Source organism: Gracilinanus agilis, chromosome 3, assembly GCF_016433145.1.
Source record: "Gracilinanus agilis isolate LMUSP501 chromosome 3, AgileGrace, whole genome shotgun sequence".
In the NCBI taxonomy this organism is placed as follows: domain Eukaryota; kingdom Metazoa; phylum Chordata; class Mammalia; order Didelphimorphia; family Didelphidae; genus Gracilinanus; species Gracilinanus agilis.
Genome location: NC_058132.1, coordinates 334251126 through 334268643, shown reverse-complemented (window position 1 = coordinate 334268643; position 17518 = coordinate 334251126). Strand labels below are relative to the sequence as shown.

At 35.2% G+C, this 17518-nt stretch overlaps 1 protein-coding gene across 1 annotated transcript in view; it reads right to left on the bottom strand.

Moving 5' to 3' along the window:
• RYK (receptor like tyrosine kinase) overlaps positions 1 to 17518 on the bottom strand; it is a 112481-nt gene that overhangs the window by 63862 nt on the left and 31101 nt on the right. Inside the window, exons 3-6 of the mRNA XM_044670001.1 lie at positions 8325 to 8424; positions 5727 to 5861; positions 3882 to 3935; positions 666 to 810 (exon numbers count right to left, since the gene is read on the bottom strand). Coding sequence (XP_044525936.1) covers positions 666 to 810; positions 3882 to 3935; positions 5727 to 5861; positions 8325 to 8424 — 434 coding nt within the window. The remainder of the gene's footprint in view (positions 1 to 665; positions 811 to 3881; positions 3936 to 5726; positions 5862 to 8324; positions 8425 to 17518) is intronic.

Below are 17518 nucleotides of genomic sequence, written 5' to 3'. Positions count from 1 at the left end.
ATATATATATATATATATATATATATATATATATATATACCTCCTCTAATTAGGTCATGCCACATGGACCAAAAAGCTTTCCCAGATTTCCAAACACAATCAAGACATTTATTTTATTAGCCAGATCTCAAGATCTTTTATCTTTGGAGAATAAGAGTATTTCACAGTATAACTTCTGCCCTCCCACAGATCCCTAAAAAATATTTTATGTTCCCTTTATCCCTCTCCAAGTTAACCTTACTTACAAAATCCCAAAAAAACTCTCAGTCTTCTCTTAAGATACAGTGAAAACCCAATCGTGGGACTATTCAATCCTATGTAGTTATAAACTTTCCTTTTACTCTGAAAGATGCCTCTCTCAATTACACTGAATTTTAGACTCTTTCTTACCCTCTTCATTCTCATCCCTTTCTCTTCTTTCCACTCTTAAGTGGAAAAAGAAAAAAATCAACTCAAGACAATACTTTGAAGAGAGAAGCTGAATATAATCAAATCCCCTATACTTTGTCCACAATCATCTCAGAATACTTCTAATAAGTTAATAAACACAAGGACAATAGCTATAGCATGCTTTATGTGGCTAGAGTTTGACCTGTTTTCACCTCATTTGTTCTTATCTGGATACAAATAATTAGGAAGCAATTTAAAAATATAATATACAGTACCTGTCATCCAGTTCAATTCTTTTCATACTATGCAGGTGCAAAACAGCTAATATAATTGCTACCAGGAATATTACTGCACAACAAACCCCTACACTGATATAAAACACACGAGTAGAAGTGGTAGGAGCTGCATTTACAGGATCATCTGAAATTCAAAAAAAGTTTAAAGTTGTTTTTTTTTAAATCAGTACAATGCATGTGTGAGTGCTTTTAAAATATATTACTCTCTTTTAAGAAATATAAAAATTTTCACATTAATCATACTTTACCATAAATTAGTTACTAGTATGCGTCAGTATAAATTCATACTAACAATATCAAAAATGGGGGAAGAAGGGAAAAGAAAAGGAGAAAAGCACTTATTCTTTGAAAAACATGTTTTGAAAAGGAATTCTGGTAGATAAATATAAAAATAATTCACCCAATTTTGGAGAAAATAGCCAATATTGAAGGGGGGTGTGAGAAGATAAGCTCACTAATATGCTGTTAATGAAACTGTTAATGCTAGGAAACAATCTGAAATTTTGCAAGAAATTTCACTAAAATTATTCATACCCTTTAGCCCAGCCATTAGACATATGAAAGAGGTCAAAGATTTATAAGAAAAGGATCCATAGATGCCAAAAGCACTTTTTGTTGTAGGGAAAACTGGAATCCTAGCAATTCTTCAAATTCTCTAAGGCTGTCTTGGGCCCCCTTCTCTTCTCTTTCTGCAAACTCTCCATCTCCCTCTGATTTAATTATCATCTAGTCTATGTAGATGATTTTTAAATCTGTATAAAACTCAGCTTTCATCACCAATTGCTTCTTGGATACTTCTACCTCAATGTCTCTCACCTGAGCATCTCAAATGCAACATATTATTATTATTTTTAAATTCATGATCTTTCCCCCAAATCCTATTCTGCTTACTTTAAATTTCTCATTTTTTTGTTGAGCGTACTATTACTTTTTGCAGGTTATTCTCAAGTCTTAATACTTCCTCACCTCCAAATCCAAGTTGCCAAGTCCCTTCAAATATAGCTCCACAATGTCTGTTGCATTGGTCTCCATCCCTCCATTTAAATGGCTTTCACACCCTAGTTCACAAGCCTCTCATCTGACTAATGAAATAGGTTCTTGATTCCTTAATTCTACTTTCTTCTCTCGCTTTGCTAATTTATCTTTATCTCTAATTCAGTCTCTATATAGTTGCTGAAATAGCACAGACATCACCACTACACTTATCCTAGAAGTGACTTTCAGCAAGTCCTTAAATTTCCCTGGGTCTCATTTTCCTCATTAGTAAAATGAAGGTAGTGGACTAGATGATATGTAAGTTCCATGGAGTCTCTCAGAGAGAGAGGCACACTTCCTGCTTCCCCATTCCATTTGGAATTCTCAAGCCCTTCCTGCTAAGTCTCCTAAAGTAATCCTCCTCACAACACTTCCAATTATAGATCTATAATTTTATGACCTTAAGTTTCAGTTGTTCCTTCAAAACAAAAAATCTGGCATTCCAGCTTAGCTTTCTAAAAATATTTCATACTATTCTTTTCATTCCAGTCAAACTAACTTTCTGGCTATTCCCAGAACTTAATTCAACTTCTGCCTCTGAGCCTTTTCAAAAGAAATACCTAAAAGGCAGTCTCTCACATTCCCTAGTTTCTTTCAAGTGCCATCTCCTACTGAGAAGGCTTTCCTGATCTCCTTAGCTTTTGGTGCCTCCTCCCTCACATTATCTTGTAATCTTCTTGTACAATATTTACTTATCTACTTACATGGCATAGTCTCTAGTAGAATGTAAGCTTTTAATGGGTATATTTTTATTTATATATATATGTGTGTACACACACACATATACATATATTTCTCAGTTTTGCCTTTCATATTTCCAGTGTCTTGCAGAGTAGAAATTTAATGAATGCTGACTGATTTAATACCAGACTAAAAACCAAATTTAAGTCACACTCAAGATTTTTTCAATTCTTGATTTGTGAGGATAGCTAGTTATTTTTTCATTTTACTCTAGGTTAGGTAATTAGAATGAAATCTTTAACAAAGTTCTACTTGTGAAACATAATTGTGCTTTGGTTTAATTATCATCTCTAAGCAGATGACTCATAAATCTATATATCCAGTCCCAGTCTCTCCCCTTAAGCTTCAGTCCCATATAACAAGTTACCTGTTTGTCATTTCAAATTGGATGGTTTACAGACATCTTAAACTCTTCGATACTCCCTCGTCTCTGAAATTTTGTGACACTACTCTTTCCTGGTTCTCCTTCTCCATTTCCAGTGCTGGCTTGTCATCCATGTCATCCCTTAACTGGCAGTATTCCCCCTAAGGTACTGTCCTAGGCCCTCTTTTCTTCTAAGCCAGTCTGTCTTTTGGTAATCTTATTGTATCCAACAGGTTTTACTGTCATCACTATGCAGAGGAATCAAAGATATCTAGATGTAGATATGGATATGCTGGTACCTTTAGTAAAAACAGGAAAGTTGGGAATACAGTAGAATTTATAGAGAAAGATAACAAATTGAGTTTTGACATGTTGAGTTTAGATGTCCCTGGGATACCTAGTTTGAAATGTTCAGTAGAAAACTGGTGATACAGAACTAAAACTCAGAAGAGAGTGGGGCTGGATGGATATACACAAACATACATATACTACATGTGTAGTAATGATACATGCATATACACCTACATATATACATACATACATGTATGCAAGTATCACAGCACCCTTTTTCTCTAAATAACTACTGTTTAACTACTTTGCATTTATTTATTTCATATACTTACTTACATATGTTGTCTCCCATGATGTAATATAAATTCCTCAAAAACAAGAGTTTTCCATTTTTTTAAATTAGTATCCAGTGTCTCAAACATAGGAGAGAACTAACAAATGCTTAATTGAGTGAGGATAAGGTCTTAGTAATCATATTATTAAATGGGTACAGTATTCATCATACAGAATATCCCAAAGTTGAATATCCAGAATATTCTGAATAACAAAATATTCAGAACATGAAATAGCATTAACATACTTTTTAACTTGACTTGTTCAATACCAAGGAGCAACTAAACTGAAACAAATACAAATTATTAACACTTATACTCCTGTGCTACCAGTTATACAGAGCTGTATAAAGAATTAAGTTATTCATACAAAACTTGCATATTTTATTTCCCCAAAATGATTTTTTTTTAATTTAGTGATGGTGTACTTACAAATAGTTCTGTTGCCATTTTTGTCAGAAATTGGAATTTTGACTTCTTCAAGCTCTGATTGAAAAATGTAATAAAAAGAAATTTCAAAAGTGAAGCTTTTTTCCTAGATCAAAATCTTAAATATACTTTGTCTTATAAAAAAAGTATTATTAGAGAAAAAAATTAGTCTTTTGTTATAAGGTAGTTAAAACTAAATTAACACTATTTATACTTATTTTGAATTTAATACATTTTTAAATAGAGAATTATGTCTTTTCATTAAAAAAAGCTGTATCACACAAGAAAAATGTTTAGATAACTGAAATTTCACTAGTTTTAGAGTGTCATAAATTTTTACAGCTGGAATTGCTCTCTGGAATATTCTTATCCAAGACACTTATTTTACAGAGGAGGAATCTGAGGCTGAAGAGATATTTGGTTGCCCAAAGTCATAGACCTATTTAATGGCAAAGCCAAAAAAAAGAGAACACAGTGTTACTGCAAAGTGTCAGGCTACATGTGGCATTCACTTTTTTCCTCCCTCTCCTTATTCCTACTCTCTAGGAGAATAAAATAGCTGAACTGCTCCAGTATGAAAAATAAGATAAAACAAGGAAGGGGCTAGGATAACAAAATGTATTTTAAAATCTCTAATAATCCAGTTAGCTATGAAAGCTAAGGTGTAAAAGAAAATATGGGTGAATTTACTCATTCACAAAAATAGCAATGGACAAGAATGATTTCTACTATGGTAAATAAGCATGAAAATAATAGTACGGCCATTTTAGAATGTTTTATGGTTTGTAAAGGTCATTAATTATATGCATTATTTATCTGATCCTCACAACAACCCCATGACATAAGTATTATTAATCTTATTTTTAAAGATAAGGAATCTGAGACTGAGAAGTTTAAGTGACTTGCCCAAGGCCACAAAACTATTAACTGTTGGAGAGATTAGAATCTTCTTGATTCTAACTCTAGCACTTTACTGTATCACGTAAGAAAATTTTAATAGAATGAATGGATAGATGAATATTACTGCAGATATATACAGAATTATTATTGACATTTTATTCAAGTGTTGTCAGCACAATAATTTTTTTTTTTTAATAAAAGGTATCACTATTGGAGTCTTTCAGTTACTTTTACTAGTATGTTAAATCTGATTTCTTTAAAATAAGTCGGGGCAGCTGGGTAGCTCAGTGGAGTGAGAGGCAGGCCTAGAGACAGGAGGTCCTAGGTTCAAACCCGGCCTCAGCCACTTCCCAGCTGTGTGACCCTGGGCAAGTCACTTGACCCCCATTGCCCACCCTTACCAATCTTCCACCTATGAGACAATACACCGAAGTACAAGGGTTTAAAAAAAAAAATAAGTCTAAAACAGATCTAATATTGGCATAACATTCAGAGAGCTGACTGTCATGTAGATGTTACTACACCTGGCTAATGTTCACATTAAAGACAGATTTCTTTCCACAATTAGTAGTTTAGATTAATATTGAAATTGCCTGGCTGAATATTTTAATCAATTCCCAACTCAAGCTAAGTATCTCTCTGCAGAATAAGTATATGTTGCTTATTTAACTACAAAAATGCCCTCTTATATATCCAGAAATGACACTTCTTTGCTACATGTTAATTCTTTTGGTAGAGGATTTCAGGAAAAAAGAACTGATATTCTTGGCTAATATACAATTTGGGGATTATCTATGGACTTACTTTATAACTGTTTTGTCATGTGCAAAATATTCACACTATACTAATGTGGAAAAATCATAAAAATCTTCTTATTCCTTCTTTGCATAGAAAAAAAAATAGATACACCAATGTAAAAAACCTCATTTTCAAAGTTGCATATCTTACTTTTGTAGCACATTTTCCTTCGTTTGAAATTTAAGACTGTGAAATTTTTTGAAGAATTTATTGTCAGGTTGAGTTGCATTAGTACCATTATCTCAGAATCTACTTTTCCAGTGCAGGAAAGTTCAACGCGAAATACTGTTAAAAACAAAAGATGAGTTGTGAATTAAACTTTTAAAATACAAAGTTAAAGATGACACTTCAACAACTGGGAAAATGTATTGCAAAATTTTCATCATTAAAAGTAATTTAAAACTAACTAAATAAGGGGCAGCTGGGTAGCTCAGTGGAGTGAGAGTCAGGCCTAGAGACAGGAGGTCCTAGGTTCGAACCCGGCCTCAGCCACTTCCCAGCTGTGTGACCCTGGGCAAGTCACTTGACCCCCATTGCCCACCCTTACCAATCTTCCACCTATGAGACAATACACCGAAGTACAAGGGTTTAAAAAAAATACTAAAAAAAACAACTAACTAAATAGAAGTGAAAGTAATTTTGAGCTGCATGTGTAAAAGCAACATATATAAATATATAGAAATTAATTTTATCTGCAAGCATATATTAAGTACCTATGAGCTGAGCACTGAGGTTAGAAAGACAAAAACAAAACAGCCTGTGCCTTCAAGGAGGTGTTCACATTCTTTTGAGAAGCATCAATTAATAAAATTAACAAGAATTTATTAAGTGGGGCAACAAGGTAGCTTGGAGTTGAGAAGACCCGAGTTCAAATGTCAGACACTGCCTAACTGTATGTGGTCCTGGATAACTCATAACTCTTGTCTGCCTAGCCTTTGTCCTTCTGTTATAGAGTTGTTACTAAAACAAGAAAGGGTTTAAAAAAATGTATAATTGTATACTCTATACCAAGCACTATGCTAGGTATTAGGAATATAAGTTCGAAGAACGAAATCATCCCTACCCTCAAGAAGCTCGTATACTAATTGGGAGACCCCAGGTTTATATGTAAATTAGTATGACATAAATATAAAGTGAATAAATATATAAACATAAAGCAAAATAAATACTAAACATAAACATAAAGTGAACTGATATCTACAAAATAGTTAAATATAAGGCAGTTTGGGAGAGAGGCTACTAATAGTTAGAAGAAGGGTTATCAGGAAAAACTTCATACAGAAGATAAGAGTCTGAGCTACATTTTATAGGAAAAGAAGGACTCTTTGAAGTGGAGGTAAGGAGGGAAGGCATTTCAGTTATATGGGACAGTCCTGAAGAGATTCAGACACCAGAGATGGAATATAAGGAGCAGAAAAAAGACCAGTTTGGCTATCTCACAGAACATGAGAGGAGGAGTAATATCAATAGAGGCTGAGAGGCAGGCTAGGACCAAGGTGTGCAAGACTTTACAAGATAAACAGAAGAGTTTATAGTTTATACTAGAAGCATCAAGCAGTTACTGGAGTTAATAGTGTAAAAGTGAAAATTGGGGAAAGCCATCTAGAAGTGTATATATTTCTATGGACATGGGAAATGTATCAAAACTACATTTCCCGTGGTCCAGCTGTTTCCGTTTCCGGGTCTTTAGGGCATGGGGAGGTCTACGCTGACGCGGGAAGAGCTTAAATCTCCTGGGTTAGGAGGGAGTGGTGTCTTTTTGGCGAGGAGACAAAATGGAGGCGGCAGTTTTGAATGCTTACAAGCGCGTGGTCTGATAACTTTATCTATCAACATGGCTTTAATTAAAATACTAATTTATATATTTATACCAGCCTTTATCATTTTTCATATTTACAATAGCGAAGGGGAGTCATATGCTCAGATTAGCACTTTAAGTAAAATTACTTAGGCAGTAGTGTGGAAGATGGACTGGAGCAGAAGAGACTTGAGGCAGAGAACAAATTAATTTGGAGGCTTGTTGAGATTATCTGGGCAAAAGGTGATAAGAGCCTAAAGTGGTTAGCTATTCTTGTTGAGTGAAGAGAGGAGGTAAGATGAGAGAAAAATTGTAAAGGCAGAAACAAAATTAGGCTTCTGATTATTTAGGTGAGATGAGGGAAAGTGAGAAATCCAGAAAAATTTCCAGATTACAGTACATGCACAGATACTTGAATATTCAAAGTAAACACAAAATATATATAAAATAATTACAAAATATTATTAGAGAAGGAGGATGCTAACAAATGAGGTATAGGGAAAGAAAGAACAGGATAAATGTAAATTTTATTGGCAGATAATGCTATGTAGAAATTATCATACTCCATGATATACTTTGTGAAGATGATAGAATAATTTTATCATTCTGTAAGTGAATAAACTGAGGACTAGGAAGGTTCGTAAAACGGGATTTATTTGAAAATTTTTATATAATAGTCATGGTAAGAACATAGAAAGCTTTTCAAAGTTCATTTATACTTTGAGTACTGAAGCTTAGCTTCAATAAATTCAATAAAGGATTACTTGAGACCCAATGCTATTCCATAATGTGTTCATTTTAATTTTTTTTTTTTAGTTTGGGGAAAATAAAAAGAACCATAAATTCCTGTATCCAGGTCTGAAATTTCCATTCATTCCCCAGAAATTAAAACATTTTCTTACTAAATAAAACAGATATAATACTACTTCTCTTGATGAAAAATTACTTACCTGATAAAGTGCGTGGGACTTCCCCTTGAATAGAAATGTTGACCTGGGGCATGTCCATAGCCACAGGATTGTCTATCTGAAATCCCAGTTTATATTCAACCTATTAATAATAAGAGACAGAATGTAGAGATAATCCAAGTGACAAAGTGTGGGCCATTAACACTTCAAATTTATTTTCCTTGGGAAATGAACTCTTTGTGCAAATATTCTAGTTTTACAATTAAACTGCCCAAGACTTAGGAAAGAACACTATCCATATTCAGAGAAAGAACTGTGGGAGTAGAAACACAGAAGAAAAATAATTGCTTGATAGCATGGTTTGATGGGGATATGACTGGGAATGTAGACTCTAAATGAATCACCCTAGTGTAAATATTAATTTGGAACTAGGTCTTGAAAAATGACACATGTAAAACCCAGTGGAATTGCTTGTTGGCTATAAGAAGGGGATGGTAGGAGGAAAGGGAAAGAACATGATTCATGTAACTATGGAAAAATATTCTAAATTAAATAAATAAATGAACTTAAAGACTTAAAAAAAAAAAAAGCCTGCCCAAAAAAGACCTATGTGGCTCAGTGGATAAAGAACCACTGAGACAAGAGGTCCTAGGTTCAAATCTGACCTCAGATACTTCCTAATTGTGTGACCCTGGACAAAATCAGTTAACCCCAATTGTTCAGCTCTTACCACTCTTCTGCCTTGTAACCAATACTTAGTATTTATTCTAAGAAAGAAGGTAAGGATTTTTTTAATTGCCAAAAAATATAACCCAATGTTCAAAATGTAACTAAATGAACAATTATTGAGTGCTCTGTGTTGAAATGTTTATTTTGTTATAACATGATATCCAATAAAACCTCAATATGCAAACCTCAGAAAAATATCAAGTATCTAGCATTACACAATAAAGAAGCTCCACAGAACCAACAGAGAAAACAGTCAAAAAGATGTGCTATGATTAGTTGATTCACTGACAAAAAGAAATGTTCACTGGTTCATCAAGGCAAGTAAGGTTAAATATTTTGAATGTCAATATAGCAGAAAATCCGATTAGACAAAATGACTTTTAAGTTCCATTTTTAGCTCTAAGTCTATAATCCTACAAAGAACCGGCAAAATGAAAGAAAGGTAAGGTAAAAAGAAAAGTAGGAAGAGAAGAGATAAGTGAATGTAAGCTCTCTAGGAATGAGGATTGATGTATTCATTTTATTTGTATCCTCAGCACCTACCACTCTACCTGACACAAAGCAAGTGTTTAATAAATACCTGATTATTCATTGACTAGAGAACAGCAGTAGAAACAGAACTACCACCCAAAGAACCCAGCTTTTGGGACAAAAATCCACTATTTGACAAAAACTGCTGGGAAAATTGGAAAACAATATGGGAGAGATTGGGTCTAGATCAACATTTCACACCCTATACCAAGATAAACTCAGAATGTGTGAATGACTTGAATATAAAGGAAACTATAAGCAAATTAGGTGAGCACAGAATAGTATACCTGTCAGATCTCTGGGAAGGGAAAGATTTTAAAACCAAGCAAGAGCTAGAAAAAATTACAAAATGCAAAATAATTGTGACTACATTAAACTAAAAAGTTTTTGTACAGAAAAAACCAATGCTACCAAAATTAGAAGGGAAGCAACAAATTGGGGAAAAAACCTTTATAACAAAAGACTCAGACAAAGGTCTAATTACTATAATATACAAGGAGCTAAATCAATTGTACAAAAAAATCAAGCCATCCCCCAATCGATAAATGGGCAAGGGGCATGACTAGGCAACTCTCAGATAAAGAAATCAAAACTATCAATAAGCACATGATTAAGTGTTCTAAATCTCTAATAATTAGAGAAATGCAAATCAAAACAACTCTGAGGTACCCTGTTTACAGTTTGCTTGGGTTAAGGGGTACAATGCCCATGCCATCTCCCCCCTCTCCAAGTATCTAAGGGAAAGGGGATTGTTTTGGGTTAGTCTAGGATATTTATATTAGGGTCTGTGTCCCTAGAGAAGATAGGTGAGCTCAGTGTAGCTAAATCCATGAAGACTCCTGGTGACAGGACATTTAGATCTTGTGGGGTTTAGATAGAAACCTTTAGCTTAAGTTTGCTAATTAACTTCTTAACTTTCCCTTGTTAAAAATTAAAACAAGGGGGAAGCTGGATAGCTCAGTGGATTGAGAGCCAGGCCTAGAGACAGGAGGTCCTGGGTTCAAGTGTGGCCTCAGACACTTCCCAGCTGTGTGACCCTGGGCAAGTCACTTGACCCCCATTGCCTACCCTTACCAGTCTTCCATCTATGAGACAATACACAATATTGACTCCAAGATGGAAGGTGAAGGGTTTAAAAAAAAATTAAAACAACTTTTATATAATAATTTAGTGGGTGTGTGTGTCATCTCAGTGGGTGGCTTTGCTAGCATTGGGCTTAGTGACCTTCCCAAACACTGGTTACTCTTCTGATATTGGCCATCCAATCTCATCCCCCAAAACCTCACTTTTATTTCAAGTGCCAGCAGGTACTGGTAGGGTTCCTGTGAGAGGAGAGAATGTATCTGATCAAAAGGATAATATTTTAACTACTATACCTTCTTAGTAAATAGTCCTTTGTAAAAGTGAATTGGTGCTAATTGGTTAATTTATATTGGAGAAGCAGTAATTGGTAGATTAATATTGGGAAGACATACCAGATAGGGGTTCCTGACACTACTAAAGCCCCTCCCTACTCCCACCCCTCAGAGGAGCATGCTGGGAGAGCTAACTAGACCCACTCTCTTCTAACTCTAGCCACACTCCATTTACATAGTACATGATTTTTCAAACATGTTAAAAACTAGTTAGTAGGGCAGGTAGGTGGCTCTGTGGATTGAGAGCCAAGAAGTCCTGGGTTCAAATTTGACCACAGACACTTCCTAGCTGTATGACCCTGGACAAGTCACTTAACCCCCCATTGCCTAGCCCTTACTGCTCTTCTGCCTTAGAAAGTAAGGGTTAAAAAAAAAAAAAAAGAAATAGTACAAGTCTGGTTCATTTGTCTTTTTATAAGATAAAATGAAAAGTTACTTGCTTCTTTTTAGAGAAAAAAGGTTCACTGAGACTTTTATATATTATACTTTTAGCATATTTGTATCTTAAATTACTGGCTACTTTTCTAGTCTTTCATGTAGGAAACACAGGGAAAGAAATAGGTGATAGAACTATTAAAAAGGACAGCCTCGGTTTAACTAAATTTGAAAGAGAGGAACCAAGGATAACACTACTCCAAGACTTTTGCCAAGTTGCACTGAACAAGTCTGTCAATCTAATTCAGTTCAATTAAGAAAAGCACATCCAAATCAAAGTCTAGTAATAACAAGATTAGATTAAATTTTATTAGGTATGTGTTTATAATATACATAATTGTACAATGCAATTGTATGTAATTTAGTGAAATTTATTTGAAATTTAACTGTGCTGTATGGACAACTTTAAAATAGTATTATTTAAGATTATATTTAGCTATTATATTTTTATGAGTCAGAAACCCCCCAAAAAAGTGTAGTTTAGTATAGCTTTCTTAGCATATGTCTCATAATTTAGATCCTAAGAATGAAACCAAGGAACCTACCACTGAGATGGGCACTGTGCAGAGATGGCAAGGACCCGGTACCCCTTAACTCAGGCAGGCTGTGAACAAGGAAATTCCCTTCCCCCTATCCTGTCCTTGTGACTCCCAAGGCAAAGACCATTATCCTTGGATGTCCTTTAGGTTGAGATAGACAAAGAGTGGGCCACTCCTTGAAAGCCTAAGCCCTGAGGATCTCAGGCAGACACCCACCCACCCACCCAACGAATGCCAGAGTGCAATCAGTAAAGTCCACACTACAGTAAAGAATATAAAAATCCCTCAACTGGGGCATCCAGGGAGCAACCCCCCCACAGTTGCTCCACTCATGCTACCATGCCATGTCTTGGAGGGCAACCCCTCCCCTCTAGGGTTGTTCCACTCATGCTGTCTTGCTGGCCATTAATCCTATCTTACTAATGAATCTTTTTACTTTTAAGCTAAGTTTGAAGTCCTCTCATTCTTGAGAAGGTTTCCTTCCTGAACCCAGGGGCTCACCATTTGCACCCCTATAACACCACTACCTGCTGACATTGTAATACAATTGCAATAAAGGTAGTTAAGGTTATAAATAAAGCTCCAAACCTACAGTTATGAAATATTATATAATTGTCATTATTAACTGATTCAGATCAATATCCCACACCATTCAAAGAACATTACAAAACCTTATCATAAAGAAAGCTAAATTAGAAAAACTATGTTCAACATGTTTTATTTAGTAAAAGAACAAAATAAGCAGAACATTTTATCATAAAATAACAGATCGTAAGAGTACTGCAAGGTATCAAACTCACAATGCCACATGGGCTAGCTAACTCCCAAGAGAAGAGCCTGAATCAGATTAAAATATAACTGGGAAATGCTTAATAAAATAAAAATATAATAGAACAGAGATAATGTTAATTTGTGTGTGTTTATCTTGTCAACATGGAATCTAGAAACCCCAAACTTGTAGTCTATTAAGATCTGATGAACCCCAAGTTTTAGGACTAGCTTATAAGTTGGAGACCCCAAAGCTAGTCCTTATTACCCATTCCCCTGAAAATCCACTCTGAAGGGAATCTCAGGCTAGCAGTTTCAGACTGAATAATGGACCCTAAGGTAAATGTAAATCCCAGTTAGGTGGAGCTAGGCATATGCTAAGTACCCTTTTTTGGTCTTAAGTGGTCTTCCACAGTATCAGAGGCCCTTTCCTAAGAAAGACTCACACTTGGGCAGGGACCACCCTTTTAGTGTCCATTGTAGTAGCTCATTCCCTTATACCAATGGTTCCCAAACTTTTTTTGGTCTACCGCCCCCTTTCCAGAAAAAATATTACTTAGCACCCCCTGGAAATTAATTTTTTTTATCTTAATAGCAATTAATAGGAAAGATATATGTATTAATGCTTTTACCTTTTTTGTAAAATATAGTAAACATTGAACTTTGAAATTATGAAACTAATTATTGAACTCAGAATAGAATGTAATACAAAAAATGTTAAAACCTGTGGCCATCACCGCCTCCTGGATTGCTGCAGCACCCACCAGGGGGCAGTGGCACCCACTTTGGGAATCACTGCCTTACACCCAAGCCTCAGGCTATGATTCCTTTTCCAAGCTTGATTGTATCCTGTCAGTATAGTTTGAACACTTCCATTTCCTTGTAGCTATGGTAATGTCAATCATCTTTCCCTGTCCCTGGATCTCCCCAAATGGTAATAAAGGTTCCTCAAATTCTTTTTTTCCTTGGAGTTGACATCTAGCATGGTGGCACTCCCAGGGGTCAAGGACCAGAGTAACCAGAGTTCAATCCTTGGGCTCTGCATACGCATGTGGCATGCAGCTCTGTGTAGAGGCTGACTGACTGAACAGCCCCTTCTATATAATGTTTAATGGCTACTCTACATTTTGTCATCTCAAACAATATGAAAGACTTTAAAGTAAATTTCAACTATTTAGCTAATAGAAGGTCAACTATTTGGGATCCCATGAATTTAATCCCATCTTTCCTAAGTTTTCATTACATGAGATGGTGGAATGTTTTGCAATTCACTCCTATCCCCAAAATATTTTCCATTCAGGTTATCCTTCTACCTATAATAGTCAAAGAATGTTAGAGCTATAAATTTTGTTCATCAATTCAGCAATATTTTATTAAATTCCTTCTAGGCATGAAGCACTGGTGTAGGTTAATGGGAAGGAAACATAAGTATAAAACAGTTGCTTGAAAATATGTGTATTTCTAATGGATTTGTTATTCTTGTTTTCTCGATGAGTAGTAGGGAAGTAGGGAAGAATGAGGGAATTTTATTTAAAAAAGAAAAAAATTAAAACAGGGTCTCTGGCCTCCCTAAATTTGCAATCTAGTTGGGGGAAACTATGTACAAAAATAACAAAAGGCAATATAGTATAACTGCCCAAGTGATTAATAAAAGTATTCATTCTGCAAATATTGTTTATATACTTATATGTGTACATGTCATTTCTCTCATTATAATATAACTTCTTGAGGACATGAAATTATTTTATTTTTGTCTTGTTATCTGCAACATTTGGTACCTAGGAAGAAGCATTCAATCAATGCTCATTGACTGATAAAAGATGAGGGGGGAAAAAGCTCTCAATTCAGAACACCAATGTCTGAGACCACCAGGTGGTAGCAGAGAGCTAGGGCTTCACAAGACTGGGCTCAGAACAATCTGATTTCTAATACTGAACCTACTAACATTTATGTGTTTGTTTCATAGTTATATTCATAAGCAAATATATTGGTATATAATTTACCTAGTACTCTCATATACAAATAAAATCCAAGTAATTTGCTAAAGCATAACCTACAGCCAGGTTCCAATTAGTACAATCAAGAAATGATGCCATATATTCACATTTGAACTATTAGAAATTATGATTATGTAAAACAAGGTTATCTGTTCCAGTCTCATGGAAATATGCAGTGCAAATCTGGAAAATATCATTTCACAGGATTCTTTGTTTGTACTCATCAGGACCCAGATTATGAACATGGAATGCTACCTATATTTGATTCAAGTGTTGGCTAGTTTTTATGAACTAATTTTTTTCCTCCTTATTTTTGATTCTTTTTAAAATAGTATAGCTCTCTGGGTGGAGGTGGGATCTGCTGGGAAATTAATATTATAGAAAAACAAAACGATAAATTTTTTAAAAATTGATAAGTCATTTGGAAACATTTAGTAAATAAAGTAATCAAATTGATACAATTTGACAATTTTAAAGTCTAAAGAAAATAGTTCCATAAAATAGCAAAATTAATTTTCCTATATAAATTGTAATTTGGCTCTCAAGATAATTCTGAAAGGGGAATTTCAAAATGAGAGGGCAGAAGCACCTGTGCCATTGCTGTAGTCCTAGCAATAAGTATAGACTCCCCTACTTTTAAAGAGCAGTCAATCAATAAATATAAAGTATCCACTATGTGCCAGGCACACTACTAAGTAATGGGGATACAAAAAAAAAAAAAAGCAAAAAACAGTCTCTTCTCTCAAGGAAATCACAATCTAATGATGTATTAGTAATAAATAGCTTTTATGGTAGGAGGAAGGAACTCTGGTGAAAGGGAGGTTCAGATGGCCACTGAGGAAAGAATGCTAGCAATTAAATATGGGAATTCTTACTTCATGAGTTGATGTGGAATGGAGTTAAATTCAAAGTCAAGATGAAGTTTGCTCCATTAGCAGAGTAGTGATAGCTCTGGCAAATGGGAAGAGGAATGACTGGTCAGAGTGCTTTACTGAGAACAGGGATTTTATCTAGCAATGAGAGGATGGAGTCAACTACAATGACATGGAGGGACTGAGTGTAGAGAAGGATAACAAAAAATAGCCCTAAGGGGGCAGCTGGGTAGCTCAGTGGATTGAGAGCCAGGCCTAGAGACAGGAGGTCCTAGGTTCAAATCCGGCCTCAGACACTTCCCAGCTGTGTGACCCTGGGCAAGTCACTTGACCCCCATTGCCTACCCTGACCAATCTTCCACCTATAAGTCAATACACAGAAGTTAAGGGTTTAAAATTTAAAAAAAAAAAATAGCTCTAGTAGGAATGTAGAGATGAGGAATGGTCATGAAAATGGATAAAATTAATTGGCAGCAAAGCAAACAATACATATTTATTAAGCATCTACTATGTATCAGACAGTGTGCTAAATAAGCATGAAGCAAATAGTGTGGAAGTGTTAACAGAGAAAAAGGAAAAATCACCACTGTCAAAAACAATAGGCAGAAGAGTACCTTCTTAGACAGCTAAGCCACTCAAGGAGGGTTTTTTTTATTTTTTAAATCTTATTTCCCTCCCTTTCCCTACCACACAGCCTCTGATCCAGTGACAGTGCCTTCCTTGCTGTTCCACACTCAAGACAATCTCCCAATTCAATACTCTTTCACTGCCCCATCCCGCCTCCCCCCCCCCCCAATTCCTCCACATCACTACAGGAGTTCCTTGGCTTTTTTCAGGTCTCAGCTAAAGACACATCTTCTACAAGAAGTCTTTCTTCTTAAATCTTCCTTAACCATAGTGCCTTCCCTCTGAGATTACTTCACTCAGGCAGCTAAGTAATGGAGTAAATATAACTTGGCCAGGAATCAAGAAGAACTGAGTTCAAAGACAGCCTCAGACATTCATTAACTGTGTCACTCTGGGTAACCACCATCTGCCTCAGTTTCCTCAACTGTAAAATGAGGATAATAAAAATATCTACCTCACAGAGTTGTTGTGAACTGTTTATGAAATATTTGTAAAGCATGTGGTATAGTGCCTGGCATCTCAAATGTATCTTCTTTTATGTATATTGTATGTTGTCACACCCATGTATATAGTATGTTGTGAATCCTTTGAGGGCAGGGGCTATTTTGCCTGTTCTTTGGCAGAGTGCCTGGAAAATAGTAAGCACTTAATAAATGATTGGTGATTGACTGGCTGACTTGAGCCATCTACCTGTCATCTCTACTGCTCTCACTACATAACTAGTTCATCTTTTCTTCTCATATAAGCTACTATCTTTCATTCCAGTACTTCATGGTTTCTTATTTAATGTATGTTATAACCTTTACATACCTATTCATTGTCCTCTATATGAAATTCATTTTTAGTTATTTGGAAACTGTAAAAGATGACACCCCCCAGCTGCTGCTTTAACTGCCACCCAGTCCTGACTTGCAGAGCCCTCCGTGGAACTAGTGTTTACCTTTAATGGGGCCGCACGGCCTATTCAGACTTTCTTGTGATTAAGAACTAAAACTCAGGGGAAGAAATATTCACCCCCATAACTGCTCAGAACTTTGAACTTAAAAAAAATAAATAAATAAAATTAAAAACCTTAAACTCAGCAGAACTCAATCAAAAGAACCTTAAATTGAACCAGGGGTAGACTTTTAAACCTCGGAACTGAATGAGTTTTATTTCTGTTTTAGAGAGACTGTATCTTACTGTATTTTGCTAATTAGTTTTGTAAATTAATCTTGCTTATTTCGTTGATTTTCCTGTTGCACTGAATCATTTTAAGTTAATGTAGTTTGTGGCTGCTAGATTAATTCTGTTTATGATTTTATTGTAACTCCCAAATAATGA